At 59.7% G+C, this 27,751-nt stretch overlaps 1 protein-coding gene across 5 annotated transcripts in view; it reads left to right on the forward strand.

The window, feature by feature from the left end:
• ATP2B4 (ATPase plasma membrane Ca2+ transporting 4) overlaps window positions 1–27,751 on the forward strand; it is a 52,250-nt gene that overhangs the window by 12,191 nt on the left and 12,308 nt on the right. For 3 of the 5 annotated variants that reach the window (XM_074925703.1, XM_074925704.1, XM_074925706.1), the window contains exons 2-20: window positions 9,180–9,612; window positions 13,854–14,051; window positions 14,867–15,124; window positions 15,920–16,045; window positions 16,199–16,324; window positions 18,136–18,171; window positions 19,802–19,963; window positions 20,085–20,299; window positions 20,391–20,633; window positions 20,745–20,986; window positions 21,445–21,679; window positions 22,791–22,970; window positions 23,254–23,341; window positions 23,489–23,595; window positions 25,212–25,403; window positions 25,501–25,714; window positions 26,160–26,371; window positions 26,738–26,845; window positions 27,218–27,400. In XM_074925703.1, coding sequence (XP_074781804.1) covers window positions 9,417–9,612; window positions 13,854–14,051; window positions 14,867–15,124; window positions 15,920–16,045; window positions 16,199–16,324; window positions 18,136–18,171; window positions 19,802–19,963; window positions 20,085–20,299; window positions 20,391–20,633; window positions 20,745–20,986; window positions 21,445–21,679; window positions 22,791–22,970; window positions 23,254–23,341; window positions 23,489–23,595; window positions 25,212–25,403; window positions 25,501–25,714; window positions 26,160–26,371; window positions 26,738–26,845; window positions 27,218–27,400 — 3,321 coding nt within the window. In that variant the 5' untranslated portion in view covers window positions 9,180–9,416. The remainder of the gene's footprint in view (window positions 1–9,179; window positions 9,613–13,853; window positions 14,052–14,866; window positions 15,125–15,919; window positions 16,046–16,198; window positions 16,325–18,135; window positions 18,172–19,801; window positions 19,964–20,084; window positions 20,300–20,390; window positions 20,634–20,744; window positions 20,987–21,444; window positions 21,680–22,790; window positions 22,971–23,253; window positions 23,342–23,488; window positions 23,596–25,211; window positions 25,404–25,500; window positions 25,715–26,159; window positions 26,372–26,737; window positions 26,846–27,217; window positions 27,401–27,751) is intronic. The other 2 variants (XM_074925705.1, XM_074925707.1) reach the window with 1 other exon arrangement.

Here is a 27,751-nt window from a genome sequence, read left to right on the forward strand (position 1 = left end):
GTGAACAAGAGGGGTGTTTTTTTGTTGTTTTTTTTTTTTTTTATTATCGCTGCCATTTTGTTTTTTGCACGGGCTTTTCTCTTCACGGAGTGAGGCAGGAGGGAGCAGCTCATTGCGGTGCCCCAGTGGAGGAGGTTAGTGCTGTGCTCACCCAGATGTCTCCCTGCTCTCGGGGTGCCCCACAGCTCCCTGAGACCCAGGGGCTCAGCCTCTCCTGGCTTTCAGAAGAAGCAGATGCTTCTCCCAGCCGCTGCTGGGAGGAAGTGACGGGACCTATTTTAAGCCCCTGGGGATCTTCAGGGTAGGAATCCCCTGTCCCTGTGTAATACAGCTAAAAATATCATGGCTGCACCCGTATGTCCTGGCCGATAGCTCTCTCGTTCTCTGGGTGTTGTTTTGCTTGTGGGACTCCTTTGTGCTCTGTAGGTTGGTTCTTGCCTGCTGGTTTTTACTTTATTTTAAGCTAAGCTGTTCCTTTGCTTCCTGAATAGAAAGGTGGGAGTCAGGACTGCTGGGATCTCCTCCCTGCTCGGGGGCTGGGAGAGGGTTGATGCTGTGCTCAGGTGTGTTGCTGCCTCAGTTTCCCCATCTGCATAAGGTGGAGGGATGTGTGGGGAGCCAAGTCCTGTTCCCATCGGAGAGCATCTGCACCCTGTGCTCGTGGGCTGCCCCACTGGCTGAATGGTTGGGCTGCCTGGAGCATCCCTGCCTCTCCCCCGAGTGGCACCGTGCTGGGCTGGCAGCGAGGGCTGCGGGCGAGCTGGGTTGGGCTCAGCTCCTGCCAAAGTGCCAGTGTCCTCCAGCTGCGCCTCTGCCCCAGGAACCACTCGTGAGGTCTTTGGAGCAGAGAGCACCCGTCCCTTGAGGCAGAGCTCTCAGCTCCCCCCCCATCTTGCTTTCTGCACGAGTTTTTGGTTTTAATCCCGTCCTCATGGTCCGTGCCCTCTCCTCCAGCCGCCGGGCCAGCACAGACAACTGCTCCCAGCCACACTCTGCATCAGCATTTCTGCTCCGCAGGGAGCTGGGAGAGCCTCAGTACCCGCGTGCTGGGTGGGAGCCAGGCGAGGCTGAGTGGGGACGGAGCATCTGCCTGGGGATGGGCCCCCCAGCTGCCCATCCGCCCCGGTGGGATCTCTGGGTGTCCTCTCCCTTCCGCAGTGGGGTGCCGAGACCAGCGGGCATCCAGGCACGGCGTGAACTGGGAGGGTCTGAGCGCAGGGCTGGGATGGGACCGTTGCTCGACGTACGTCCTGGGACGGGGTGGTGGTGCTGCCAGAGGAGTTTGAGAGATGGAGCCCCCAGTTTGCTGCCTTATTTCTATCGCCCAGTCCTGCTCCCCAAAGTCACCCAAATCCAAACCGTTTCCCTGCGTTGCTTTAGACTCCGTTGCTCTAGGCTGTAAACCAGCGCTAAGACAAGCCCAGGACCGAGTCTGTGGTGGGACTGAAGTGCAGGAGGAGAGGTTAACCCCTGCGAGTGGAGAGGCTGTGGGGAGCAGCCTGGTGAGAGCTGTCTGCCCCGGGCATCTCCCCACCACGGCATTGCAAAATGTTCAGCTGAAGAGGGAAGAAAAAGAGCTGGAGTGAAGAGTTGCCCGATGTGTGCTGGCGGATGCCCTCATCACCTGGAGGCAAGTGCCTGGTGCCCACCCGGCTCCCGGGCTGGGGTGGGAGGAACTTGTTTCCCGGTGCTGGGTGGGATGGAGAAGGGGTAGGTGAAGCCTCATGCCGGGGTCTGGCGCAGCCCCCCCAGGTCTGGCAGCCCCCGGGGGCTCTGCACGCACCAGCGGCCTTGGCGGCAGGAGGGGATGCTGTGCCCCTCCGGAGGCTGAAGGCTTGAGGGCTGCAGGTATTTGCTGGTGCAGAAGAGGCTGGGGTTTGCTTTCTGCATACTTCTGCATTCCTCCACCGGCTGTGCTACCTTGTAAAGCACAAAAGAATAATGAGAGGAGCTGGGGTGATTTAGTGCAGGCGCCGGCAGAGAAATACCAAGGCCTTAGATGGAAACATTCCCCTTGACAGCTCGCCTGGAGACTCCCTCCTTTTTCTTTTCTTTCCACCCCCCCTGAAATTCCTGGGCCGCTGCACCCTGTGGCATGGGGAAGCCCGGGGGCGAGGGCAGATTCCTGAGCCCCCTGGCCACCAAGGCTCTGGCAGCTGCGCCGGTGGCTTTTGCACATGAATGCGTCACAACGGGGCTCGGGCGGCGGGAGTTGGGGGCTGCCCTGGCCCCTGGGCTAGCAGTGGGCTCGGGGCAGCAGGTTTTGGGGAGCCACGTCATGGATCGCTGCATCCGCGCTTGTTCCACGCCTCCGCAGCACGCCCGGTGCTCTCCTGCCTCCAGCCTCTTCCCCGCCTTTCGCAATAGCTAATTGCTGCCTTGGGCGTGCAAAAAAACCCAATGGTTTTCCTACCTTCGTTAAGAGGAGGCAAAATCCTAGCAAAAACTGAGCCAAGGCAGCTGTAATTAGTGGGCTGATGGCAGCTGCTCGCGTTCCCTGCAGAGTGGCCTGCAAAGAGAGATGCACTTTTTGAAGAAGGTTACCTCTGCCTGCCTTTCCTTTGTGCTTTCTGCGTGACCTTGGCCCCTCTGTTCGTGGTGCAGAGCTGGGGTCCTTCCTTTCGGTCCCCACAGCCTGGTGGGTGAGGAGGAGGAGGATGGTGCCATGGTGTCACGCTGCTCGGGGCGCGGTGGTGATGCTCTGGTTTATTCCCCATCCATGGGCAGTGATGGTGTTTGGGCACTGTGAGGACAAGCGTGCAAACCCAGGGAGTGAGGGAGGGGACACACAACTTATTTGGGGGTGGGCATGCCAACTCGTGCCCTTTCACGTGGCAGCCCCCAGCGCGTGTGGTGTGAGCACACCGTGCACGCTCGCCGCACTCTTGGCACCCGAGCGAGCACTCGCCCCGCTCCCGGCAGCGGGGAAACGTGGCAGAGGGGAGCGGGAGAAATACTACGGGCTTGGGGGCTGGTGCAATCCACGCTCCGGTGGCAGGGGAGGGCGGGGAGCTGGGGCTGGTGGTGGTGACATCTCGGGGCCAGCGGCTCCTTCCTGCGCCTCTGACAGCGTGTCACTGAGCCAGCCGCCGCGTGTGACAGCGTTACATGTTGTCTACGGTAACCGGGTGATTTTTGTGTGTGTGTGTCCCCCACCCTCGCGTCACCTCCGGCGTCCCAGCTCGCAGACGGTGAGGTGCGTAGGAGTCGGCACCGCGTGGGAGTTTGGGAATTTTAACTCGCTGCGTCGCAGAGCGGCCGCTGCGCTGGCGGCTTCCCCCCGCGGCGATGCGGGAGGAGAAGGTGCTGCCTTTCCTGGGGTGCTGCCTGTCCTGGGGTGCTGCTGGTGGGTTAGTGAAGGAGAAGCCCTGAGCTCCGTCTGACCCTGCGGCAAACTTCCGCGGGAGCTGGTGTTCCCGGGCTGCAGCGTCAGCCCTGCCCTGTGGCCCGAGTCGCTTCTGCGCCGTGACTCGGTTTCTCCCGGCGCGGTGTTGCTGAGCTCTGCCGGGGCTGTGTGAGGCCCCAGCACTTCCTGGGTGGTTTGTTGACTTTTTTTCCAGCTGCGGTGCCCTGGAGGGGCGTGTTTAATCCCCCCACTCTTGCAAGATGAAGGCTGGGAGCTTCCTCCCCCTCTGTGCTGCAAGGGAAGTGAGAGGATCTTGCAGTTATCGGGGTCTCCCCCACCCAGGATTTTGGCTCTTGTGTTTACATGTCCCCATCTGCAGCACCCTGGGGTGCAGCAGCTGTGGAGTGAGTGTTGCTGGGGGTTTCCCACTGGTAGGTACTGGGTGGGGGGCCCACAGGGGAAGGAAGTGCCACCGTCCCCTCCCCTGGGGAGGATGCTGTGCCGCCCATCCCGAGGCAGCACGCTCCGGCGAAGGAAGCGGATGCTGCGGTGGAAGGAGGTGCTGGCGAGGAGGTAATATCCCGTGGGCGACGTGGGTGCCTGCTCAGGGGAGCCCCGGTGAGGGACAATGACAGGTCTCGGCACCCAGAGCCCGGGGGAAGGAGCAGGGAGAGATGGATGCTGGCGGTACTGGGGGAAGAGGGACAGATCCTGCTCGCTCGCTGCACCGGGGCCAGCGCAGGATGCTGTGAGTGGAGCTTGTTCCTGTCCAGGGTGTTTCGGGCTGGCCTTATCCTCCCTGCCTTGCTTCTGCCACCCTCCCCTGCTTGGGGCACGGCCCCTTTTCGGGGTGAGGGTGAAGGTCCCACACCGTGACCTTCGCTGCCCGCTGTAACGGCTGCGATCCTGCGCCTCCTCCCGGGGCTGCGAGCGAGCGCTGGGGGAAGCGCTTGGTCCCGAGGGTCAAAATCCTCCCTCAGGAACCAGCCCTGGCCCTCGGGAGCGTGTGGTTTGCCACTGAGTCACCGTCTTGGCTCCTTCCACCCATCTCTCGCCCGCCAAGGCGATAACACCCGGTAGCTTGATGGGTGTCCCCTGCGGGTGCCCCCCTCTCGGGGCGCAGCGGCCAGCTGGTGCGGGAGGGGTTAAACTGTGGCCGGTGAGCGGGGAAGGCTTGTCATGGGTGTTGCTGGGAAGAGGCAAGTGAGCCCGTTGCCATCTGCACATTGCGATTTGGTGAGTGTGCAAGGGAGGGGCCCCGATCCCCAGCCCTGGGTGCTGTGGCACCCCCCCCCCCCCCGGCTTCATGGGGAGAGGTGGGGGCTCTGCTGCAGTGCAGGGTGAGAGGTGGAGGACATGGGGGTAGGCTGGAGGGGGGGTGGGCCTCGTGTTGTCGTTCAAAATCCACCAAGCAGCAGAGTTGTCGTGACCTGGGGAACACCTCCTGTTCCACGTTGCCCTGGGCATGTCACTTTGCCCTGATTGTGCCACCACCGTGGGAGATGGACCCGGCTCAGCCCTGGCAGGCGCTGGGCTGGGGACTTGCACCCTCCCTGAGTCCCCCCCGTCCCCCTACCTGGCAAGAGCAGCGTCTGCCCAAGGCTCTTGTCTCTGTTGAAACCGGGCAGGGTGTGTTGTGCAAAGGTCCCAGTGCAGGGAACCTCGTGTGCTCCCCAGTGTCTCCGGGCACGTTTGCGCCTTCCCCGCTGAGAGGGGCTGCCCAGCGGGGTTCCTTCTCTCCCAGAACACCCTCCAGAGCTTAACATGTCACTCCCGGTGATTTTTCTCAGCAGATGCATTCTTTCCAGCTCCCTCTCCCATTAGAGCATCGCTCCCATGTGGGACCACAGCTCCCAGCAGCCGGCGGTGGGGTCCGTGCAGTGGGATGGAGCTGGGAGAGCTGCACGGTCTCCACAGGGACAGATCTCAGCAAGTGGATGGTGCTTCAGGCCCAATTTTCTGCTTTAAGTGGCTGCTTTGGCTTTTGGAGCCCGTGCGTCCGTCTGGAGCCTCCGTCTGTCCGTGTGGCTGCGCTCCGGGGCTCAGCACGGCCTCTGCACTGGGGATGGAGCTCAGCTTTTAATTTCTAGAATGAAAAATCTTAAACCCAGGCCAAGAAGGGTAATTTTGGGGGGGTTGGTGTGTTGGGTTTTTTTTTCTTTTTTTTTTTTTTCCCCACTTGGCAACGTAAACAGCATCCTTGACAGCTTTACATTGAGTTTGCCATGGCAACCTCCAGCAGCCGAGTGTTTCCAACACCCCAACCCCGAAGTGGGAAAGGAAATGAACCCCGGGGGGGCTGCCCAAGGGGCAGGACAGCCCAGGAGCAGCGTGTGGGGCTGGGATGTAGCGGCCTCTGTACCAATGCAGCCAGGCAGGTGCTTGGGGAAGGTGACAAAATTTCAGGGGAAATAGCCTGAGGTTTGCTCAGTGGGCCCGATCCTGCCATCCCAATGGGGTTTGTGGCTCCGGGCAGGGGAGATGGCGGCTGGTGTTGCTCTTCCGCGGTGTGGTGCTTTCTGCCCTGGATGGTGGGAGATGTCCAGGCTGGAGCGAGATGTGGGGGAAGCTGTGCTAGGTTGTGGATTTCCATCTCCTTCATGGGTAAAACAAAAAACAAAACCACCTGAGCTTGGTCGGGGCTTGCTCCATCTCTGGTCATTTGTCACGATGGACGGCACCGTGGCCACGTCTGCCTGCCGGGGCCCAGCCTGGGCGCACTGAGCTGAGCAGGGAGGGTTTGTGCTCTTGCCTGGTGAGCTGAGCAGGGAGGGTTTGTGCGCTTGCCCGGTGAGCTGAGCAGGGAGGGTTTGTGCTCTTGCCCAGCAGCTCAGCCGTCGCTGCTCAGGCAGCAGCCGCAGGCTGGTGTGTGCCGGGTTGCTGGTGCCGTGGGCTGTGCCACCGGCGTCGCGGCGAGACTGCTCATGGCTTGGCTGAAGGTGTCCACATGTGACATGTCCAGCTGATTTATTCTTTTTCTTTTCCCTCTCTGAGCAGCCCACTTTCCTCTAGGCTTAAAAAAAAAAAAAGCCAGCGGGTCCGTTCCCTTGTGCCAGCAGCCACTCCGCTGTCTGGGGTGGGCACACGCAGAGGGCTGCGGCCGCTCTCCCCAGCCAGGACGGAGGTGTAATGCAGCCGTTTATTATTCTGGGCAGGTTTGTCTGCAGCACCACATCGGCTTCACCGCTCCTCGTCAGCCGCTCTCTCCTTCCCAGAACGTGTGTGCTCCTTCCCCCATCTCACACCCCGGCCCACGGGTCGAGAGGGTCCGTGTCCTTCACCTCTGCCACCCCCAAACTCCTCCGTGTCTGCAGCTACCCTTGTCCTGCTCGGGGATGCTGTTGGGGAGGTGACGCAGCACTGCTGGTGGCTCGGGGGGTCCCGTTCCCACACAGGTCAGGGCAGTCAGGATCCTGCTCAGGCTCTCCCACCTGGGCTGTATTTTCTCACCCTGTGTACCAAGGGGACCCTTGGGAAGCACTTCTTCCTCTCCAGTGCTGGGGGGCTCTGGTAATGAGTTAATTAGAGTTAGGGCCGGCCCGCTGAATGCTGCCGGAGTCATTAGGAGCTTGTCAGAGCGTTGGCGGCTAAGGAAGCCTGAGTGCAGCTCCCCACTCGCCTGGGACGGATCCTTCCCAGCACGGCCAAGGAGCACGGGAGCCCGTCCGGTGCCGGCGGCGTGGGGCAGAGACTGGCCAGGAATGGGTCTCTGACCCCAACCTGGGGCTGGAGGAGGGTGCTCAGAGCAGATGGCAGGAGCCTTCTCCCACCACGGTCCCTCCTTTTGGCAAAGCGAGTCCCCGGGGCTGGCGCTGCTGGAGGGAAGGAGCCACACGGCTGGGCACGGGCTGGTGATGATCGCTGCCCCATGGGCTCCTTCAGGGGTAATTAAGGACTAGGCCGTTACACTATTAATTAAATGCCTTTCTCTTAATCTCTGAGCTCTCCTTAGAAGATGTTATTTGCTATGAAAGAGGAAAAAATTAGTGTGTTGAGGTGGGGGGAATTATCTTTTTTTCTCTTGATCAGCAGGAGTCTGCTTAATTGGACCTGCCGTCTCCTGCCTCCCGCTGCTGGCAGCCTTCACGCCTTTAAATGATGGATGAGCTCAGCTCCGTGAGGAGCCGTGGGGTGACCAGGCTGGGCATGAGCAAGGATGCTGGGGCAAGGATACTGGTGCCCTAGCTGGTGCTTTATGGGGTATCAGCAACACTCTGCCCAGAGGGTGCAAGTTTGGGTGCCCCAGAGGCTGCAGTGCTGTGGGGGGAGCATGTCCCTGTGCTCCCCATCCCTTTGCTGCCTGCAGCTGGTGGACAGGACCCTCCCGTGGTGGTGGCATCGCTGCTGTCCCTGAGGTTCAGTTGGTGCCTGTTGCCTCCTGATAATGCCGAGAGCTGCCCTGGGTGTCGCTGGCGGTGGGGAGGGGGGGAGCTGCTCACAGGGGCCAGGCCCTGGGTCAGCTGTGCAGGGAGAGGTTTACTTTTTCAGGGTCTTGCTGCCCCAGAGGTTGCACAGCTGGGGTGACCGGGGCTGGAATCGGGGTTGTTTGCTGCGGGGTGGTGCTGGGACAGACCCCTAATGCTCTGGTGCCTGTCTGTTGGGTTTGTGGGGGCTGGTGCATCCCATGTCTAGTGGTGTTTTCCCTCCTTCCTCCCATTCTTGTCTGGCCACTTGCTCTGCCACTCTGGACCTCTCTCGGTGCTGATGCTGCCTTAGTGGCCATTACCCTTTTGTTACTCATTTATATAGCTCTAGGACAGTATTTTCTCCCCATCAAGAGCCTCCTTTGCAGGCTCTTCTCCTCTGTAGCTCTGGAGAGGTGTCTGGGAGCATTGCTGCTGGCATCTGAGCCTGGGAGCAGAGCTGGAGGGTGCCTTGGGTGAGAGAAAGCCCTTTCTCTCTGGCCCATGCTGCTCCCTCCATGTCCCTAGCTGTCCCCAGCACCTGTCCTATCTGCCCGGGATGCTAGTGGGGGACCCCAGATTCCAAACCCTGGGAAAAGGCAGGACCTGCAGGGTGCCCATGGCCCCTGCCTGGCTGCATCCCCCCGGTTTTGGGGTTCGCCTGCCCTCGCGGGCAGGGCTGGGGTGTAACCTGGCTGGCACCAGTTTGGGGCTTTGAGAGCCAAGGCTGAGAGCCCGCTCGTTGCCTTCGAGGGAACAACGCGAGAGCTTGCAAGCAGGATACAGAAAGTTTCCTGAGACAGTCTGAAAGGGTCATTAATGCAAAAGCCTCTTTATTTTAGAGAAATGTGCAGATTTTAGTAGCTTCTCTGGTTCTTACTGAGTGTCTCTGCTGATTAAAAGTCTGCTGGGTGCTGTGAGCTCCCTTCCATTGTGCCAGCTAGCTCGGTGGGATGCTTCTGCTTACCTGTTGGCAGTGCAGCAAGCCAGCGCTCCCGCCCCGGGACGGCAGGAGGAAGCAGCTGTTTTCCACTGCCAAGATGTATTTTTAAACCAAACTGAATGGGAGAGTTTTTCTGGGCCGGGCAGCTGGGGGTTGAGTGAAGAACCACCTGGGCGCCCTTCCTGCCTGGCCCTGCTGTTGCTGGTTTTCCCCGCGGCGTGGCCGAGGGCTCGTGAAACGCCTTGGCCTGTGCTGAGCCTGTCTGAGCTCCCTCCGAGGTCAACTCCAGCTCATCCAGGATTTTTGGTCAAATGATGCTGAACTCTGGGGTCGGGTGAGCGAGCCGGCACCTCCAAACCATGATATTTCTGGTGGGTGACCCACCCTTGGGTACCAGTGCTCCCGCTCGCCCATCCCGTGGGGCGCGTGAATTTATTAGTAGGCCTCCTAATGCCGATATTTTTGTTTCCCATCCTTGTTTTTGCAGCTCCAGTTGCTGTGGTATCCAGGGAGCCCTCCTCCTTCTGCGGGAGATGCACGCTGGTCGTTGCTAAGGTCGCCTCCGCGGTAACATGCACATCCTGTTTACACCTTTATCTGGAGAAGTTGGGCTCGGTTAGAGGCACCTGCTTCACCCGGGCAGCCCCCAGGGAAGGGGCCGTGCCGAGCATCCCCCCGCCGGACCCTTGAGGGAGGGTGCTGCAGGAGCCACTGCGCCGGCAAGATGACGAACAACGTGGCTGACCACCACCCCGGGAACTCGGTTGCCGAAGGCAACCATGAGGGGGACTTTGGTTGCTCCATGGTGGAGCTCAGGAACCTCATGGAGCTGAGGAGCGCCGAGGCGGTCGCCCGGCTCAATGACTCCTATGGCGGCGTGCAGAATGTCTGCAAGAGGTTGAAGACGTCGCCAGTTGAAGGTAGGTGGCCATCCTGTGGTCTGCAAGGTGGGACCACCTGCCTGGGTCCAGCCAGAGCCGGGCAAGGTTCGAGATGGTGGCTCAAATAACGGTCTTGTGGCTGAGCTCAGAGCGTGGTCCCGCTGCATCGGGCATCCGTTGCAAGCCGCGTGGGAGGTGGCTCCCTGCATCTTAATAAAATGATTGTTTAAGATAGAAAAGGAGGCAAAAGAGAAGCATCTTCCCTGGGGGTTCCCCCAGAGCCCTGCATCCCCCGGGAGGATGGAGCGGAGGTGGGATGCATGCAGGGGTGAGGAGGGGCATAGGGGGGGCTCCTCTCTGCAGCCCAGCTGCTGCCCCGCAGGTCAGTGCCAGCTTTTCCCGTTTAATGATTTACAGCACTAACGGCAGGGCTGCATGGGGTGTGGGTGAAGGAGAGTGTAAAGGTTGGAGAGCGCTGAGGAGCACGCCTGGAGAGGTGGCTGGGCTTGTTTGCTGGGTGTCAGCATCTCGCCAAGGGATGGGCAGCATGTCCCCAAAGGGGATCGCTGCTGGGGGTGGGGGGATGCAGGTGGGTCTCCCCCTGATCTATAAGGCTTCTCGAGCAGCTGTGGGAGTTTAAAACCTGGTTGGGTGCTTCTGAGCATCACAGGTTTGAGTGGTGGCAGTGACGCTTGTCTGTGGGTGCCAGGTCACTTCTGGGAGGCTTTAGTGGAGAGATGTCGCCTCTCCCGCCCGTGGTCTGGGCTGGCCTTTTGGGGCCCCCTGAAAGCTGGGGCTCATGGCGTGGCAGGCTTCTGCACGGCAGTGCACCCCTTCTTTGGCATTAAAAGGGGGTACAGGGCAGAGAGACCCTCTGCTTATGGCACTGAGGGTTTACCTGGGGCTGGCAGGATGCGGCCCGCGGTGGCTGTGTGGGATGGGGGACGTGGCTGTGAAAACTTGTGGGTTATTATTAGTGCCGTAAGCTGGGGATTAGCGTGTTTCCCAGCTGTGAGTGGGACCGGGAAGGGGAGACAATATCGGGATGTCATTAGAGAAGGGGGGGGAGTCCCGGTGGAAATACCAAGTGCAGGTCGCAAAACAATGTGTTTGGCCCTGCCAAACTGGGAGCGTGCTCCTTTGAGGGTGGGAGGAGAGGGGAGTGGGGGGAAGCGAACCCGAAAGGCTCTGCCTTGGCCCGGCAGCTCTTGCTCCGGGGAGGCAAAGGGCTGCCCTTCCATCCCGAGTGCTGCCTCCAGGGCCGGGTTGGTGTTGCTGTTTCTTGTGCCCCCAGTGTATCCCTGCCTCACCCTCTTGCTCCCGAGATGAGCTTTGTTGCCTGTCCCAAACCCCGTCCTGTTGAGCCCAGAGAGCAAAGAAAAGGTGATTTCCTACAAGCTGGGATTTTTAGGAGGAGCACAGGGCACCGCAGGCGAGCTCAGGTTGTGTTTGCAGGGTGGGATGTCCCAGCTGGAGTTTAGTGGAAGACATGCAGTCCGAGGAACTCCAGCTACACCTTAGCACGTGTAGTGTGGGGCTTTTTCCCTCTGGAAGGTCTTTTGGGGAGAGCTGGGGCTGACTCGGACTTGACCCCGAGCCCCTCTCTGCCTGCACACCCCTCCTGAGCTGGCACTGCCCGGCCAAAGCCCTGGAGCTTCACTGGACCCGTGGGCATGAGACGGGGCACCGCTGCATGTGTGTCCCCGCTCCGTGTTGCAGTAGCCAGCACTGTGCAGAACTTGGTGCCTGTCCCTGTGCTCGTTATCCCTTTTCTCGTTATCCCGCGGGGATGGGGTGCAGCTCCCACCCGGCACGGGCAGGAGGCATGTGCCCGTGTGCTCTCCCTTGGCGTGACCAGAGGAGGTGGTTGGCACAGCAGAGCCTGTCTGGGGAGTCCTCCCAGACCTCCTGCCCCACTCTGAAACACGGCAGCTCGTTGCGGGCAGTGGCTGGAGCAGATGATCCCGCCCCTGGGTGCTGCTGCCCCTCTCCGTGCCACAGCACTGGCTGTCCTCGGTCGAGCCTGGCACTGTCCCCATCGGGCAGGTGCTAGCCACAGTCCCCCCAGGGTGCTGCCTTCACCCCAAGGGTGGTTTTTCCTCGTAGGGTGGGGTCTCCACACACGGGTGTTTGTGCAGCGAGGGGGCCTCTGGCATCGGGGTGGGGGGGTCTGCTGGGACCTGCTCCTCTGGCTCCTGCTCTAAAAGGTGTTGGGGGACCCCAACCCGTCAGGGCTCCTCGCAAAGGGGATTGGCAACAGGGTGGCTCGCTGCTGGGCTCTGGCTTCCCACCTCCTCCATCAGACCTGTCCCGGGGCTGGGTCGGGTAGGGTGGGAAGGGGAGCGGGGCTGTGGCGGCGAAGCACAGGCGCCTTCCGTGAGTCACAGATTTCAGCGTCTCCCTTCCTGGTGTCCCCTGGGTGACAAGTGTCAGCAGACACCGCCCTGACTCACCCGTTGGTGGTAGCAGTTCCTGGGGCTGCCGCCTCCTTCCCAAGCCGGGGCACGGAGCCTTCTCTGGGGGCTCCTTGCGTGAAAGCTTTGCAACCCAAAAGCAGTTTTCCCGGGCTGCAGGTCCTCCCCTCTAATCAGGGACCGGTGACTGCACAGGGTTTTGTTCTCCTGCTGTCACTTGTGGCCTCCATCCAAAATTTCTAATCCACTCCCCCACGAATCGGTCCCCCCAGGCCCTGCAGTGGCCCCAGCCAGGAGGGATTTTCTGCCAGCCTGGAGCGTGCTCAGGGTACGTGCCCACGGCTTCTGCTCTTCACAGCCCTCCCTGAGTCAGCACAGATGTTGAAAGGCCCCCCTCTGCTCCCCCAACTGCCCCAGGAGGGTCGGGGGCAGCTCTGAGGTGATGCTCGTAGGTGGGACAGGGGCTTTGGAGGAGCCACACGTGCAGCCTCCCGTGCCCCGTGGCAGCATCCTGCGTCCTCGTGTGGGAGCATGTGTGTGTGCCCGGCACGCCTGCCCGCGGCACACGCCGTGCCTCCCCGGCCCTGGCGCTGGTATGAGTCAAGCCGAGGCGGTTAGCCATATTTTCCATCTGTCCCGCCGGAGATATTGGGCGGGAATCGAGGCTGGGAGATCCCAGGATCCTGCTGCCTCGTCACTGGCTGGGTGGGGACGCCTGGGCTGCTCTGCCAGCGCGTCCCCTCCCTGCAGCCACGGGGTGTAGTCGCAGCAGAAAGGGGGGGGGGGTGCATGGTGGTGGTGGAAATAGGATTTATCCTGCTGCTTCCTCCTGGCTGGGATGACATGGAGCTGGTGGGGAGGTGTCCCCTGAGTGGGAGGGCTTGGTCCCCCCAGGAGGGCATCGCTGCCAGGCTGCTCCAGGCACCGGGATGTGTCCAGGGCTGGGAGTTGGAGCCGCCTGCCTGGTGCATCTCGGGAACTGGCAGCGGCCCCACGGGCCATCTTAAGGTGGAGAACAGGGGGGCTCAGCGTGGGGCTCCATTAAGGTGGTGCTGGGCAGGGGGAGGCTGCTCTCACCTTGGACCCCATCAGCTTTTTAATGGCTCTAATGCAGAGAACGACAGGGAAGGTCATGGGGCAAATTACCGTCTCCCATCGCTGGCCCATGCCCTGGGATGGGGTGGCTGTGAAGGCTGCTGCGCTCACAGTCTGCTGCTGCCCGGGGGCAGGGGCTCAGGCTCCCCCCCTTTTTGCTCCCCCCTCTCTGAGGTTGCTGCACACAGCTGGAGGGAGCAACAGCCCAGCTCAGGGCCATCCTGCTCCTTTCCTCGCTCCCACCACCCCTTTTCAGCAGGACCAGCCCCGTGTCTCCTCCACCAGGTCCCCTCAGGAGCTGGTTTGGCTGCTCTGCCCTGGCCTCTGCCGCTGTGGCACGTCCGTGGGGCTCGGAGACGCTCCTGCTGCGCCGAGTCGCTTTCTGCGGCGGCTGCTCCTGCGAGCTGGCAGGAGAGAGGGATCAGGTGGCTCCGACAGCTCCGAGCGCCGCTCGCGGTGCCAGATTTACGGCTAATTTGATGCAGCATGTAAACAAGCCGGCCAGTGCCAACTGGCATTAACTGGCACTCGGGCGCTTCGTGAGGCTGCAGCACCGGGGAGAGGCAGCTCGACGTGCTCGCCCCGGCCCCCGTGCGCTCTCCTGCCCCACCGGTTGCGTGTCCCCTGCCCCATGGGTGACAGCAGCAAAGCCCTGCCTTGGCTTCCCCCTGCCTGCACCTTGCAGGGTGCTGCTCCTTGCAGGGGTCCCACTGGTGCTAGTGGGGGGCTGCAGGGCAGTGGTGGGGTTTGCCCTCACCTCCGTCTCTTCAGGCCTGTCCGGGAACCCGACCGACCTGGAGAAGAGGCGGCAGGTCTTCGGCCAGAACTTCATTCCTCCCAAAAAGGCCAAGACGTTCCTGCAGTTAGTGTGGGAGGCACTCCAGGACGTCACACTGATCATCTTGGAAATCGCAGCCATAATCTCCTTGGGCCTGTCCTTCTACCACCCTCCGGGTGGTGACAATGAATGTGAGTCCCTGAGGTCCCTGGGGTAGGGTGCCTTGCCCGGGGGTGTGGGAGCAGGGCTTTGGGATGGGTGCTGTCTTTGGAAGGTCACCCCATGGGTCCCTCCATACAGATGGAGCTGGGAGTTATTTTTGCTCACCCTTTAGATGGTGGCTTCTCCCCATCTTTGGGGTCCTTGGCGTGGTCCCATCCAGGGACCTGCACTGATAGATGTGTCTGGGTAGATGTGGCTTAGAGCTGCTTTGTGTGCTCCCCAAAAAAATGCTCCAAGGCCGAGGGGTCCATCTGGTCCAGTGGCTACCCAAGTCCCATGGGGACTTCCCTTTTGATTTGGGCATGGAGAGACAAGGCTGGCTGTCCCCTGGTACCCCCACCCCTGACCAGGGAGTGCTCCTCCCAGCTGTGACACCCCACATGTGGCTGGGTGAGTTTGTCCTCCCTGGCCCTGGATATCTGTATCGTTGGAGGAGCTGAGCAGGGGCAGGGAGCCGGAGGTGCAGGGACATGGTGACTCACTCGAGGGTCATGCAGTGGAGGGAGGGCTGGGTTCTCCAACTGGAAATAGAAGCCAGTTGTCCCCGCTCTCTGCCAAAAATGAAAAGTGAAAAAAAGAGGGGAGGGGAGGGGGGAACACCAAAAACAAAACATCCAAATACCTCCAGGGATGTAAAAACCATCTCCTGAGAGCAGGGGAAGCCCTTGGACCAGCTCAGGGAGGAGGAGGGAGGAGTAACTGTCTTGCAGGCTCTGCTCTGTGCATGTCTCTCAGAGGAAAGCGAGTGTTCGCTGTGCAAACGAACCTTCTCCTCCGCCCGCAGTGTGCGGCCAGTCAGCGGGCGGCGTGGAGGACGAGGGCGAGTCGCAGGCCGGCTGGATCGAGGGGGCGGCTATCTTGTTTTCGGTGATCATCGTGGTGCTGGTGACCGCTTTTAATGACTGGAGCAAGGAGAAGCAATTCCGAGGCCTCCAGAGCCGCATCGAGCAGGAGCAGAAGTTCACGGTCATTCGCAAGGGGCAGGTGATTCAGATCCCGGTGGCAGAGATCGTGGTGGGAGACATCGCGCAGATCAAGTACGGTGAGTGGAGACGGCGGTGGCTGGGGTCTGGCCCTGCAGCTCAGGAGGTTGCTCCTCTCTTTGCCAGCCCCTTTGCCTTGAGAGGAAGCGTTGACTCCTCTGCTCACTTTATTTTGCATCGTGCCGTGGCCAGGAGTGGCGGGTGGTGGAGCTCTGCTGGCTTTGCCACTCACCAGCCCGGAGCTGGGCTGGCAAAGCTAAGCCAGGCTTTACACACAGCTTTGGGGTTGCTTTAGTGACCTGCTGGTCTCAAAACTGATTCATTTTCACAACCACGTCCTTGTTGGTGAATGTTTCCTTACTAAGGAGATGCAGCCCTTGGGCTAAACTAGGCCCCACTCCTTGTTTACCAGGGGTTATGCTTATCCCATGCAGCTCCTGGCAGGAAGGAGGTTGGCCCAACATGGGGTTCATTTTCCTGTAGGGTTTTTTCCTTCCTTGGCGGGTGGATAATGGGATCGTGTAACAGTTTGGAGGTATCAGGAGGCTTTGGGGGGAAGGATGTGGTGTTGATTCAGTAAAACCAATGGGGGATGCACTGTCTGATTGAATAAAAGTCCTCACAGTGAATGTGGTTGTACATCAGTGAAGATTTTGGAGCTATTGGCTATCGTCTTATAATACCCATCTGTCTTACAATACCCATCTGTTGCTTCTCCTCCCTCTAGATTCAGTCTGAGACTGAGTTTTGAATCCTTTTGCTGACACACTAAGGGATGGGGCAGGCAGGGGTGAGCTGTGGCTGCCCGTGCCAGGCCTGACCGCCCCCCCCCCCCTTTTTTGCTCCTCTCCCAGGTGATCTCTTGCCAGCAGACGGGATCCTGATCCAGGGCAATGACCTGAAAATAGATGAGAGCTCGCTGACTGGGGAGTCAGACCAAGTCAAGAAATCGTTGGATAAAGACCCCATGCTGCTGTCAGGTGAGGATCTGGGCAGCTCTCGTGTGGTGGGTGTGGGGCTGGGATGGGTTTGTGCTGGGTGGGGAGATGGTTGGTCCCATGTCCTGGTTGGGGGGAGGAGATGGGAACTGCGTGCCGGTGTCCGGTCTCACTGTGGCTTTTCTGCTGTGCCAGGTACCCACGTGATGGAGGGCTCCGGCAGGATGGTGGTGACTGCCGTGGGCATCAACTCCCAGACAGGAATCATCTTCACTCTCTTGGGTGCGGGAGAAGGAGATGAGGAAAAGAAAGTGAAGAAAGGTAAGGAGATCCTCTGAACCTGCGTTCTTCCTGCCTTTTGCCTTTCTCCCTTTCCTGGGAAGCATCCACCAGTGTGCAACCAGCTGCGCCCACAGCCGCAGGACACGGTTGTGGGTTAGTGCCCGTGACCCAGGCAGGTACGGTGAGCTCTTGAGGTGGCAGGGGGGGATCCCTCCCTGCTGCCCCTTCACCCGCAGCATGGGGACCGTGCTGCCTGAGGAAAGTCCCCCGTGCACCCAGACCTCTGCTCGCCAGCTCTTTCAGACACGGCTCCAACTCTCTCTTCTCCAGCCGGCCGCAGCCTGGAGTTGCAGGGTGGGGGGGGTCGATGCTCAGAGAGAAAAGTGGCCGATAGCGATGCTGTGGCACGGTGCTCCTTACCCGCCCCGTGGGGGGAAGGTGAGTCCTGGTTGTCCGCAGGATGTTTGTAGCCCATCCAGAACCTTGAGGACTTTGCTGAAGACCTCTGCTGGCAGCCCCTGAGCTTCCTGAGGGGAGGAGGCGAGGTGCAGAGGATGGCGAGAGGGAGAGGAGGGGTTGTGTGCTGGGGAGGTGGAGGGTAGGAGAGCAGCCAGGCAGGCTGAGATGTTCTTGATCATGCTGGGACTCGAATGCTTTCCTGCCTCGGCTCTTAAATCTTGCTGCTTATTCCCCTGTTCTGTGCCAACACCGGTACAAGCCAGGCTTGGGAAGTTCCTGCTCTCCCCCGTGTCCACGCACCCCAGTTCAGCAGGTCTGGGCTCACTGGGAGCAGCGGCGAGGTGCGAGGAGCTGGCAGGAGGGAGCTGCTGGCTGGCATCGCTGCCTGCGCTGGGGAGCCCTTCCCGGGAGGCGATGCCAGGCAGGGGGAGAGGCTTGCCGGGCCTCTCCTGGCAGCCGTTTCAGCTCTGGGCCGCATGTGTGCTGGGTTTCTCAGCTCCGCTCACCCAGGGTGGGCAGTTGGCTCATATCACTGGGCTCTGGTGGCTGCGGAGCTCTTGGGGTTCAGCTGCCAGCTTGGAGGTGGGAGTACGGGGTGAGGTGTGGGAGCGGCGCTGCTGTTGGAGCTGAGCAGCAGCTCGCCAGGCACCCGGGCACAGTGCTTGGTGTGTTCCCAGCCTTCAGGCTCTTGTCGCAGCCCCACAGAAAATCCAGCTCTGTGCCTTGCAGCTCTCCGTTTGGGAGCAAAGTGGGGCAGGGGGCTTCACTGGCTCGCCCCCCACTGGGGTGATGGGGAGAAGGTGGATAATCCCCTTATCACTCAGGGCTTTAGACTGCAGCAGCCCTGTGTTGTGGAGGCACGTTGGGGACCCCCATGAGCAGACCAGCACAGACCCGGGGGTGGGGCAGAGCCCCCTACTATGGGTGTAGTGCTGCCCATGGCAGGGGACAAATCTGCACCTCCTGGGCGGATCCGCTCGCACCCGACGGCAGCGGGAGGTAGGGAGCCCCGGTGCTCGGCACATGCTGCGTGGAGGTCAAGCTCTGCTATATGGTTTCTTCTCCCCAAAGGTCTGAGACACCGCTGGCACCCCTTGAAGCATTGACAGGGGTTGTAGTGGGTGCTTCACAGGTGGGGAAATCTGAAGCCTTGGGGACACGGGGTGCCTGGGGGAGCCAGGGAGCTCCAGAGCCTTCCCGGTGGTGCGAGCTGTGGACCAAGGCACGTGTGGTGTCCGGAGGGTGACCGCAGGGTGCTGAGCCCTGCGCACGGATGCCGCTGGAGCAGTGCGTGGCCCCTTGGAGCGGGGCAGGCTCTGGGCTGTCCCACCAGCCGGATGGTGAACGTGGGTCTTTGTGCTCAGCCCTCCACCCTTTCTCTCTTTGAACAGGTAAAAAAACCGGAGCCCCTGAAAATCGCAACAAAGGTAACCAGCCTCTCCATCCTTTGAACCAGCACCACACTAACTACCGAGCATTCCTCCTTCCTTCCTTCCTTCCTTCTTCTCATCAGTCTGTGCTCTTTGCTGCTCCGGCGGGACTCTCGCCTCGTTGTCCTGGGAGAGGGTGCAATGGTCCTGCGGCCGGTGGCCCCGGCGCGGCGTCGCGGTGCCCTCTGGCACCACACCACAAGGCTGTGCGTAGCTGGGATGGGGCTGGCTGGCTTGTCCCAGGGCCACGTTGCCCCTGCGTGGGGCAAAGCCTTTGTGCAGGGAGGACAGGGCTCTTCCAGCAGCCTGGACTATTGCCAGAGCATCCCATTCTTGGGCCAAACATCATCCCTGTTGACACAAGCTGCAGCTGTGACCTGGGGGCTCTGAAGCCCTTGTGCTCATCAGAAGCTGTCCCTTTGCAGGGTTTGTGTTTGGGCACAGCTGGGAGAGAGATGTGGGTCTCCTCCTGCTGTTCCTGGGATGAAATGTCCCACGGGGCCTGGCCAACGTGACGGTTGCACCCTCTCCTCCCATGGCCTCGACTCCGTGAGCGTCTCCTCGCCAGTGTTTCTCACACTGTTCTTTGCAGGCTGTGGAGGAAGCCCATTTCTGCACCTCTCTCTCCACCTCTCTCTCTCTTTCTCTCTCCTCTCAGCAGTTTGAGTTTCCCTCCTTCCCGTCAGACTGTGTCCGGGTGCTTGTTTTGTCCGTGTCGGGTCTGTCGTAACCGTGGAGGTGTCCGATGTGGAGCTGCCGTAAGCTCCAGGGTGTCTCAAGCCATCGAGCAGCAGCAGCCGGGAGGGGACAGGTCCCAGGGGCATCTGCAGGCAGCCATGGGGCCACTGCTGCTCCTCCAGCCCTGACAGCTGAGGAGGAGCCTCTCGGGGCTGGGGGGTTCCCACCCTCTCCTCATCCCTCTCCAGAAATTCCAGCTGACTTGGGTCTCCCCGGTGCAGACCTTCAGCTGGACTAGACCAATTATAGCAACTGAAAGCCTGGTTGTCTCGGGGCCTAAAAATGTGGTGGATGGCTCAGGGTTGGGATTCAATGAGCTGGCTCACTCCTCCTCAATCTTCATCCCAATTTCTAACCATCCCCCTCCATCTCACCCCCTCAGTCGCTCCCCTGGCAAGTAATTCCTGCTGAGCTGCCCACAGGGCACTGCAGAGGTGGCACTGGGAGGGAGTGGGGTTGCTCATCAGGGGACTGGGGGGAACTGGAGCCGCTCTGGGGTCAGCCCAAAGTGCTCCCCGTCTGCTGCGGCATGTAAATCAGCCCCCAGGGGAGGCCAGAAGAGACCTGCCTCCACCCCAAAGCCTGACCAGAGGGTTTCCTGCAGCACTGCCTTAGGGGTGTGACCGGCGCAGGGGTCACACCACCAGTGTCAGCTCTGAGGATCCTTTATCCGTGGGGCTGGGGTAGATGACAGAAAACTGCTCTGTAGAGAGGTGGCAGGGCCCCAGGACATGAGGTTTCCGTGTGCTTGGATGCGTGTGTCATCGGGAACGGTTCTTGTTCTGGGTTTTCTTTCTCTCCCACCACCATCTTTCTCAGTGGTGTCCTACAGGTTTTCCCGGTCTCTCTCCTATTCACACGTGGTGTCTTATTTTGCCCTGGGCTGTAGCTAAAACTCAGGATGGTGTGGCCTTAGAGATCCAGCCCCTGAAGAGCCAGGAAGGGGTGGAAAATGAGGAGAAGGAGAAGAAGAAGGTGAAGGTGCCCAAGAAGGAGAAGTCTGTGCTGCAAGGGAAGCTCACGCGCCTGGCAGTTCAGATTGGGAAGGCAGGTGAGTGGCGGTGGCCTGACATGAGCTGTCACCCCAGAGCTCCTGTTGGAAGTGGCACGGGGAGAAGGGGCTGTCCCCTTCCCCTGTGTCCCCTCACCTGCCGCTCTGTCTCTTCCCCCAGGGCTGATCATGTCGGCCATCACGGTCATCATCTTGGTGCTGTACTTCGTGATCGACACATTTGGGGTGCAGGGGCGGCCATGGCTGGCAGAGTGCACCCCCATTTACATCCAGTACTTCGTTAAGTTCTTCATCATCGGTGTCACTGTGTTGGTGGTGGCTGTGCCTGAAGGGCTCCCGCTGGCAGTCACCATCTCCCTGGCCTACTCCGTGAAGGTGAGACCACAGTGCAGTGGGGTCACTGAGGGCACGATGGGGGAATTCAAATTTTTGGTTCTGATCTTCCCGATCATGGTGCCTGTTGCAGAAAATGATGAAGGACAACAACCTCGTGAGACACTTGGATGCGTGTGAGACTATGGGCAACGCCACCGCCATCTGTTCGGACAAGACGGGCACACTCACCATGAACCGCATGACTGTGGTGCAGGCCTACGTGGGGGACACACACTACCGCCAGATCCCCGACCCCGAAGCCATCCTGCCCAAGATCCTGGACCTCATAGTCAACGGTGTTGCCATCAACTCTGCCTACACATCCAAGATCTTGGTGAGTTGGAGAACCACAACCTCATGTCTTTTGGCCTTCCCACCGTTGACCATCCCTGTCCTACCGTACCGAGGTTTGGCATTGCTTTTCCTTTCCCTTCTTCCCTTCCAGCCACCTGAGAAGGAAGGGGGGCTACCCCGGCAAGTGGGGAACAAGACTGAGTGTGCTCTGCTGGGTTTCGTGCTGGACCTGAAGCAGGATTACCAGGCTGTGCGGAACGAGGTGCCGGAGGAGAAACTCTACAAGGTCTACACCTTCAACTCGGTGCGCAAGTCCATGAGCACGGTGCTGAAGAATGGCAACGGTGGCTTCCGCATGTACAGCAAGGGAGCCTCCGAGATCATCCTCCGCAAGTAACCGCCCTCCCTCGCTAAGACTCTCCCTGTCCCATGGGCTTTAGACTCTTGATGCACCGTGGAGCTGTTTTGGGGGACTGGGGGGTGAAGGGTGCCCCGCTGCTGTAGAGCAGGGAGGTGTTGCTGTGTAAAGTGTTTAACTCTCTTAGGGTGGCTTGGGTAAAGTTGTAGGGAGCTGTGTGTAAGGAGGTGCCCCCATTTTCATATCGTTCAGGTTGGAAAAGACCCTTGGGATCACTGAGTCCAAACATCAGCCCGACTCTACAAAGTTCTCCCCTACACCATATCCCCCAGCATCTCATCTAAACAACCCTTAAACACACCCAGGGGTAGGGCCTCCACCCCCTCCCTGGGCATTTTGCAGATGAGGAAGCTGGGTGATGGGGAACAGGTTGTTGAGCCGGCAGCACATGTCACCACCGGTCCCCTCACCCTCCATCCCGGTCCTGTGTTAGGTGCACCAGGATCCTGGACAAGAACGGGGACCCCCGGGTGTTCAAGGTGAAGGACCGGGATGAGATGGTGAAGAAGGTGATAGAGCCCATGGCCTGCCACGGGCTGCGGACCATCTGCCTGGCGTTCCGTGACTTCCCCGCCGACGCCGAGCCGGACTGGGACAGCGAGAACGAGATCCTGTCTGATCTGACCTGCATCGCTGTGGTTGGGATAGAGGACCCTGTGCGGCCGGAGGTACTGAACCCCAGTTCTGCCCTGCCTGTCCTGAGCTGGGCCCCCCTTTCCTGCTGCTCAGGACCACGAGCCCCTTATGAAAGCACAAGCAGCTCCTCTGCCTCCACCCCTGAAGTGCCCCACGCTACCAGTTCTCTGCTGCAGACATTTCTCTCCCACACCTGGACAAAATGACTTAGTGGCAGGGTATTTCCACCCAAACTTTCCCCCAACTGCTACCAGGCATTTGTGCACACGTCAGACTGGTTCCCTTGTGCTGTTGAAAGGGGCATGGAGACACCACAGGGGTGACAGAGGGGTCTCGGAGAGGAACAGGGCAGATCTAGCTGGTTCCTCCCTCCCAGCTTGCTGCCCTGCTGGGCTAATGCAATAAGCCCTCTGATACCTGCCTTTTGATTACATTTTGGAGCTTGGCCCTGCGCTCCTGCCTTGCTTGCATCTTTCCTGATTAGATGTTCAAGTATCTGGGTCTGGGAGTTGCATAACAGATGCCCCATCTGCATCGGCTCTGGAGGCCGTTGATTCAATTTGCTAATTTCTCACTAATATCCTCTTCCCCCACCACTCCGTAATAGATAAACCCATTAGTGCAGCAACGTGCTGCCGGAGTGGTGCCGGGGGCGGGGGTGGATGAAATGTCCCCGTTTTGATGGATTGCCTGGCCCTGCCTTGGCGCCCAGCACCGCGGCGTGGCAGGGAGGAGGCAGCGAGGTTGCCTTCCCCGTGGGGCAGGGGCTGCAAGACCGCACGCTGGCTGTGCCAGAGGAGCTGCTCCGGCCACGCACGCGAGTCTGGCTGGAGCCACGGCGAGGGCAGGGGGCTGCGGGGCAGGAGCAGGGGCAGGCCAACTCTCCGAGCCCTCCCCCTGCACCCCAGCTGAGCTGGTTCGGGGTGGGGGGAGGCAGTTTTTGGTTCAGCATCTCATCCCCAGTGGGAGCACCGAGCTGAGCCCCGGGTGGGTGCAGGTGGGCTGCTGGTTCCTGACCCCACCAGGGCCCTTTCCAGATCCTTTTAGGGAGGATAGGAGAGGAGCCACTTGGCTCCCGGGGTACCCAGTGCCAAAGCCAAGCACCCTGCCCTGTCCCTTCCCAACTCTGTCCTTGTCTCCCAGGTGCCAGACGCCATCCTGAAGTGCCAGCGTGCGGGGATCACCGTCCGGATGGTGACAGGGGACAACATCAACACCGCCCGCGCCATCGCCACCAAGTGTGGCATCCTGCTCCCCGGGGAGGACTTCTTGTGCCTGGAGGGAAAGGAGTTCAACCGGCTCATCCGCAACGAGAAGGGAGAGGTGGGGGAGCAGCCCCGGGTCCTGCTCTGCAGCGGGTGTGGGTGGCCTCTCCGACAGCCCCAGCAGCTGAATCCTGCTGGGTTTTCTTCCTCTCCTTGGATAAAGGGCAGCTGGTCCCTCTGCTTGCCGGGATCCTCAGCCAGCGTGGCCGCAGGGGGTCTGGGTGTCAGGCACATGCACTGTCCTGTCCCAGTTGGGGGGGACACCTTTGCTCTCTCAGTGGGGCAGAAGGTTTCTGGGGTGGGGGGTCCCTTTCCTTTCTCACACGTGCCTTGTCCTGCAGGTAGAACAGGAGCAGCTGGATAAGATCTGGCCCAAGCTGCGTGTGCTGGCCCGCTCCTCCCCGACAGATAAACACACGCTTGTGAAAGGTGAGCACTGGGCACCCCCCAGCCACTGCGTGTCCCCAGAGTGTCTCATCCTGCCCTGCCCGGGTCCTTTTGCAGCATAATCCGTACTGGATTACGAGCTCACCCTTGAGGCTTATTTTTTTTCAAAACTGCTTGTCTCCATTTCAGGAATTATCGACAGCACTGTTGGTGACCAGAGGCAGGTGGTGGCCGTGACTGGGGACGGGACCAACGATGGCCCAGCTTTGAAGAAAGCTGACGTCGGGTTTGCCATGGTACGGACGGGTCGGGGCGGGTTTCCCTGGGGGTGGCCTTTGCTCTCTGGGATGAGAAATGAATGGAACGCTTGGTTATTGTCAGCACTGAAATTATTTCTGGACTGGCAAAACCCTTTTCCGAATCTACAGGATGGCTTAAAAACGAAACTTTCTTTGGAGGTTTTATTTAATTTTTATGAACTTTATAGGACTATTAGCCAAAGATGGGTGGGAAGCAATCCTCTGAGAGCCTGGCTTAGCGCTGAACTCCTCTGTCCCCTCTGGAGGGACCGTGTCAAGCTGAGGGTGACATGGTGCTTGCAGAGCACCCAGAGCAGGGACCTGCCTGGCCCCAGTTTCTGAGCTGTGGGGTCCAGGAGAGCTGTGGGAGCCCAGTAACTCAACGTGACGTGGTTTATCCCTGGAGTTCTTCACGCAGGCTCGTAACGGGCAGCCCAGGCTGAGTGCAGTGCTGGCAATGTCTTGGGGAGTTTATTTATGGTCCTTATCTCCTGGCTTGCTGCTTATATTTGCTGTCTCTGGAAGAAGCAAGGAAATAAACCTGTCGGTTTTAATGGGTTTCCTGTGAATTGTTTAAGTTTAGGTATGGGAGCAGGAGCCAGCTGCTGGGTGGAGCCTTATGAGCCCATGTAGGCAGCTGTGAACAAATGAGAAATTTTGGGGGGAAGTGAGTGTTTTTAGGAAGCTGTTAAATATCCAAGTGCAATTCTGGAGCCTTTAAGATGAACAGCAGAAGGTCTGTCTTCTCTTGGGGACCATGCAGTACCACGGGCAGGATCAGACCCTGGCCAAGCACGGGGCTGTGCTGCCCTTGGGTCTGCTGAGCGTGGAGAGCAGCCGGCGCAGGGGGTAGCTCTGTCCAGCTGCCTCCGAAGCTCATGTCCTGCAACAGCTGCAGGATTCCCGCCCGAGATGGGTCTTGCAAATCTCAAGGTTGCTCTGGGAAGGCACCAGGGAACCGGCTAGTTACGGGGCATTGCTCTGTTGCATTTAATAACTGCAAAGCCAGCGCCTCTGTGTGCCGGCGGTGAGAAACGCAGCGAGCACAGCTCCTGTAGAGCAAACTGTGTCCTTTCGAGATGCTGCAGGTGATTTTTGGGAGGGTGTGAGCAACCCTGCTTGCTGCAGGGCTGCCATCTGCCCCGGATGGGGCAGAGCGCACCAGGGAGGCACCAGGGCTTTGGGCTACTGAGCTCCCGCTCTCTCCTTTGGGGGTCCTGACCCTTGTTTGCAGCAGAGATGCCCAGCCAGGGATGTCCGTATTCCCTGGCATGAGGAAGAAGCCACACTTACAAGCTGTTTTCCAGCTTTGCTGCGCTGTGGCCCCTGTCTGGGTCAGCACAGCAAAAGGCTGAAAAGCTGGTGCTCGTTCAGAGCCCCGCTTTAAAGCCAAGCGGCTGTCTGTCCTTGAAGGCTTTGCTGCTTTCGAGCTTCTGCTCTCTCAGGTGTGTTGGCGCAGCCACAGCAGGACTCGCTGTCAAACCCAGGACTGGGTTTGGCTCGGCAGATTTTTCTCTTGGGGCTATTTCTGAGGAAAGAAACAGAGCCAGGCGGACAGCAAGCATGGGGCTTGCTCTGTGACTCACCCCAACCCTTTCTCCCTGGCCCTCAAGGGCATTGCAGGCACGGACGTGGCAAAGGAGGCTTCGGACATCATCCTGACGGATGACAACTTCACCAGCATCGTCAAGGCAGTGATGTGGGGACGCAACGTTTACGACAGCATCTCCAAGTTCCTGCAGTTCCAGCTGACCGTTAACATCGTGGCCGTCATCGTGGCCTTCACGGGCGCCTGCATCACGCAGGTACGGGGCTGGGCTTGTCAGGAGGAGAGTGGAGGCTCCTGTGAAACAAGGAGGGTTCTTTCGGTGGCATGATGTGTTCTCCTCGCTCTCTCTGCAGGACTCTCCCTTGAAGGCTGTCCAGATGCTGTGGGTGAACCTGATCATGGACACCTTCGCCTCCTTAGCCCTGGCCACAGAGCCCCCATCCGAGTCCCTGCTGCTGCGCAAGCCCTACGGCCGCAACAAGCCGCTCATCTCCCGCACCATGATGAAGAACATCCTGGGGCACGCGGTGTACCAGCTGACTATCATTTTCACGTTGCTTTTCGCAGGTGAGCTTTGAGGCCACAAGAAACATCGGGGGTGGGGGGGGAGGAAAGGGGCAGAGTCCCAGCTCTGCCTTGCAAGCCACACTTTGTTACCAGTGTTGGGGACCCTTGCTCTCAGCTGTCACTCAGTGACCTCAGGTTGTCCAGGACAGAGCTTATTTAATGAATGGGAAACGGAGGGCTGATAAGGAGAGGATTTTTTTTCTCTAGAGCTTTTTGGGTGCAGAGACAGTTTGAGCCAAGGAAGCAGCTTTTCAACTTTTTTTAAGGAAATAAGGGTTCAGTGAGGTTAGCATGGGGCACTCTAGCTGGGTGAAGGACTCTTCAGTGAGAACCTGGAATCCCAATTCCACCTCTATCAGTCAGAGCCAGAAGGAAGGAGCAGGATCTCATCTTCTCTCTTCCCCACCCTTCCCTATCCCCTCCCCAAAACCCTTTGTCTGCTTAGGGGAGAAGTTTTTTGACATTGACAGCGGCCGGAATGCCCCGCTCCACTCCCCGCCCACCGAGCACTACACCATCGTCTTCAACACCTTTGTCATGATGCAGTTGTTCAACGAGATCAACGCACGCAAGATCCACGGGGAGAGGAATGTCTTCGAGTCCATCTACCGCAACCCAATCTTCTGCACGGTGGTGCTGGGGACGTTTGCAGCTCAGGTGAAGCTGCGGGAACAGCGTGGGAATGAGATGTGGGGCTGGGAGGGGACCACGCCGCGAGCAGGACCTGTGTCTGCTGCAGTCATGGTCCACAGCTCTGTTCTATATCCTTATTATTCTTGTCCAGCAGCTTCTTGGTGACACAAAACTTGAATATTGCGGTCTAGTGTGTGTGGGGAGGTGCAAGGGCCAGTCAGCCAGCACCCTTCTGGTGTTATTAGCCTAAATGTGAGGTCCTTGCTGCTCTCATGAGCCCAGGGAAGGGGGGAAAAGATGTGTGGCTGTAGGTGACCTTTTTATCCCGTGGCTGTGCTGTGCAGCCCTTGGAGCTCCCCAGTGTGTGACTTGTTCTCTCCTGTGCTGTAGATCATCATTGTGGAGTTTGGTGGGAAGCCATTCAGCTGCTCTGGGCTCACCCTGAGCCAGTGGTTCTGGTGTATTTTTATCGGAGTGGGAGAGCTCCTCTGGGGCCAGGTAAGTGCCAGTCTGAAAAATATACCACGTGCCTGTGCTGCAGCATGCTCGCAGCCCATCCTGCCTCTCCCTTCCCGCTGCCTTGCTGCTCTTGTTCTGCCCAGTATTTATTCAAGGCAGCTTTGGAAGGGGGTGATGCTTCATCCTAGTACCATCCCAGCAGTGAGGAGATTGTTAATCTACTCCTTGCTCCCACCCTGCTTGTAGCGGGGCACATCCAGCAGTGGCATCTCTCAGCTGCATCCTGGCATCTCTTGGCTGACTCCCTGGCAGCTCACTGCAGGAATGCTCCCCCTCGGTCGAGGCTGGCAGTGGGCTCCATGCTGCCACAGCAACAAGCTAAGGAGCTGCTCTCTCCCTGCCTCTCCCCAGCTGATCTGCACTGTCCCAACCAGCCACCTGAAATTCCTGAAGGAAGCTGGGCACGGCATCACCAAGGAGGAGATCCCAGAGGAGGAGCTGCCTGAAGATGTGGATGAGATTGACCACGCTGAAATGGAGCTGCGGCGCGGGCAGATCCTGTGGTTCAGGGGTCTCAACAGGATACAGACGCAGGTACTGTGGGGCAGCTGGGTATTGTGGGGCTCTTCCTTCTCTCTTTTTCTTTCTCTTTCTTTCTCTCCAGGGGCTCTGTCTGGAAAGAGGTGACGGCTGCTGCTCAGAGGATGCCATCACCTCCTGGGCTAGACTTCTCCCACCACCTGTGCCTTTCTGGGTCTGCCCTGGTTGGGGAGCTGAGACAGCCTGGCTCTCAGGACAGCTCGGGGCGGGGGGGAGGCACTGGTCTGTTCTGATGCAGAGCACGGCATCCTGCAGCTTGAGGCCAGGCTGGTCTGCAGGAGGCTGGATGTGCTGCTGGTAGGCACCTCGCGCAGTAGAGAAGGGTGTTTGGAAGCTGTTGGGGGG

This window comes from Athene noctua, chromosome 23 (genome assembly GCF_965140245.1).
Source record: "Athene noctua chromosome 23, bAthNoc1.hap1.1, whole genome shotgun sequence".
In the NCBI taxonomy this organism is placed as follows: domain Eukaryota; kingdom Metazoa; phylum Chordata; class Aves; order Strigiformes; family Strigidae; genus Athene; species Athene noctua.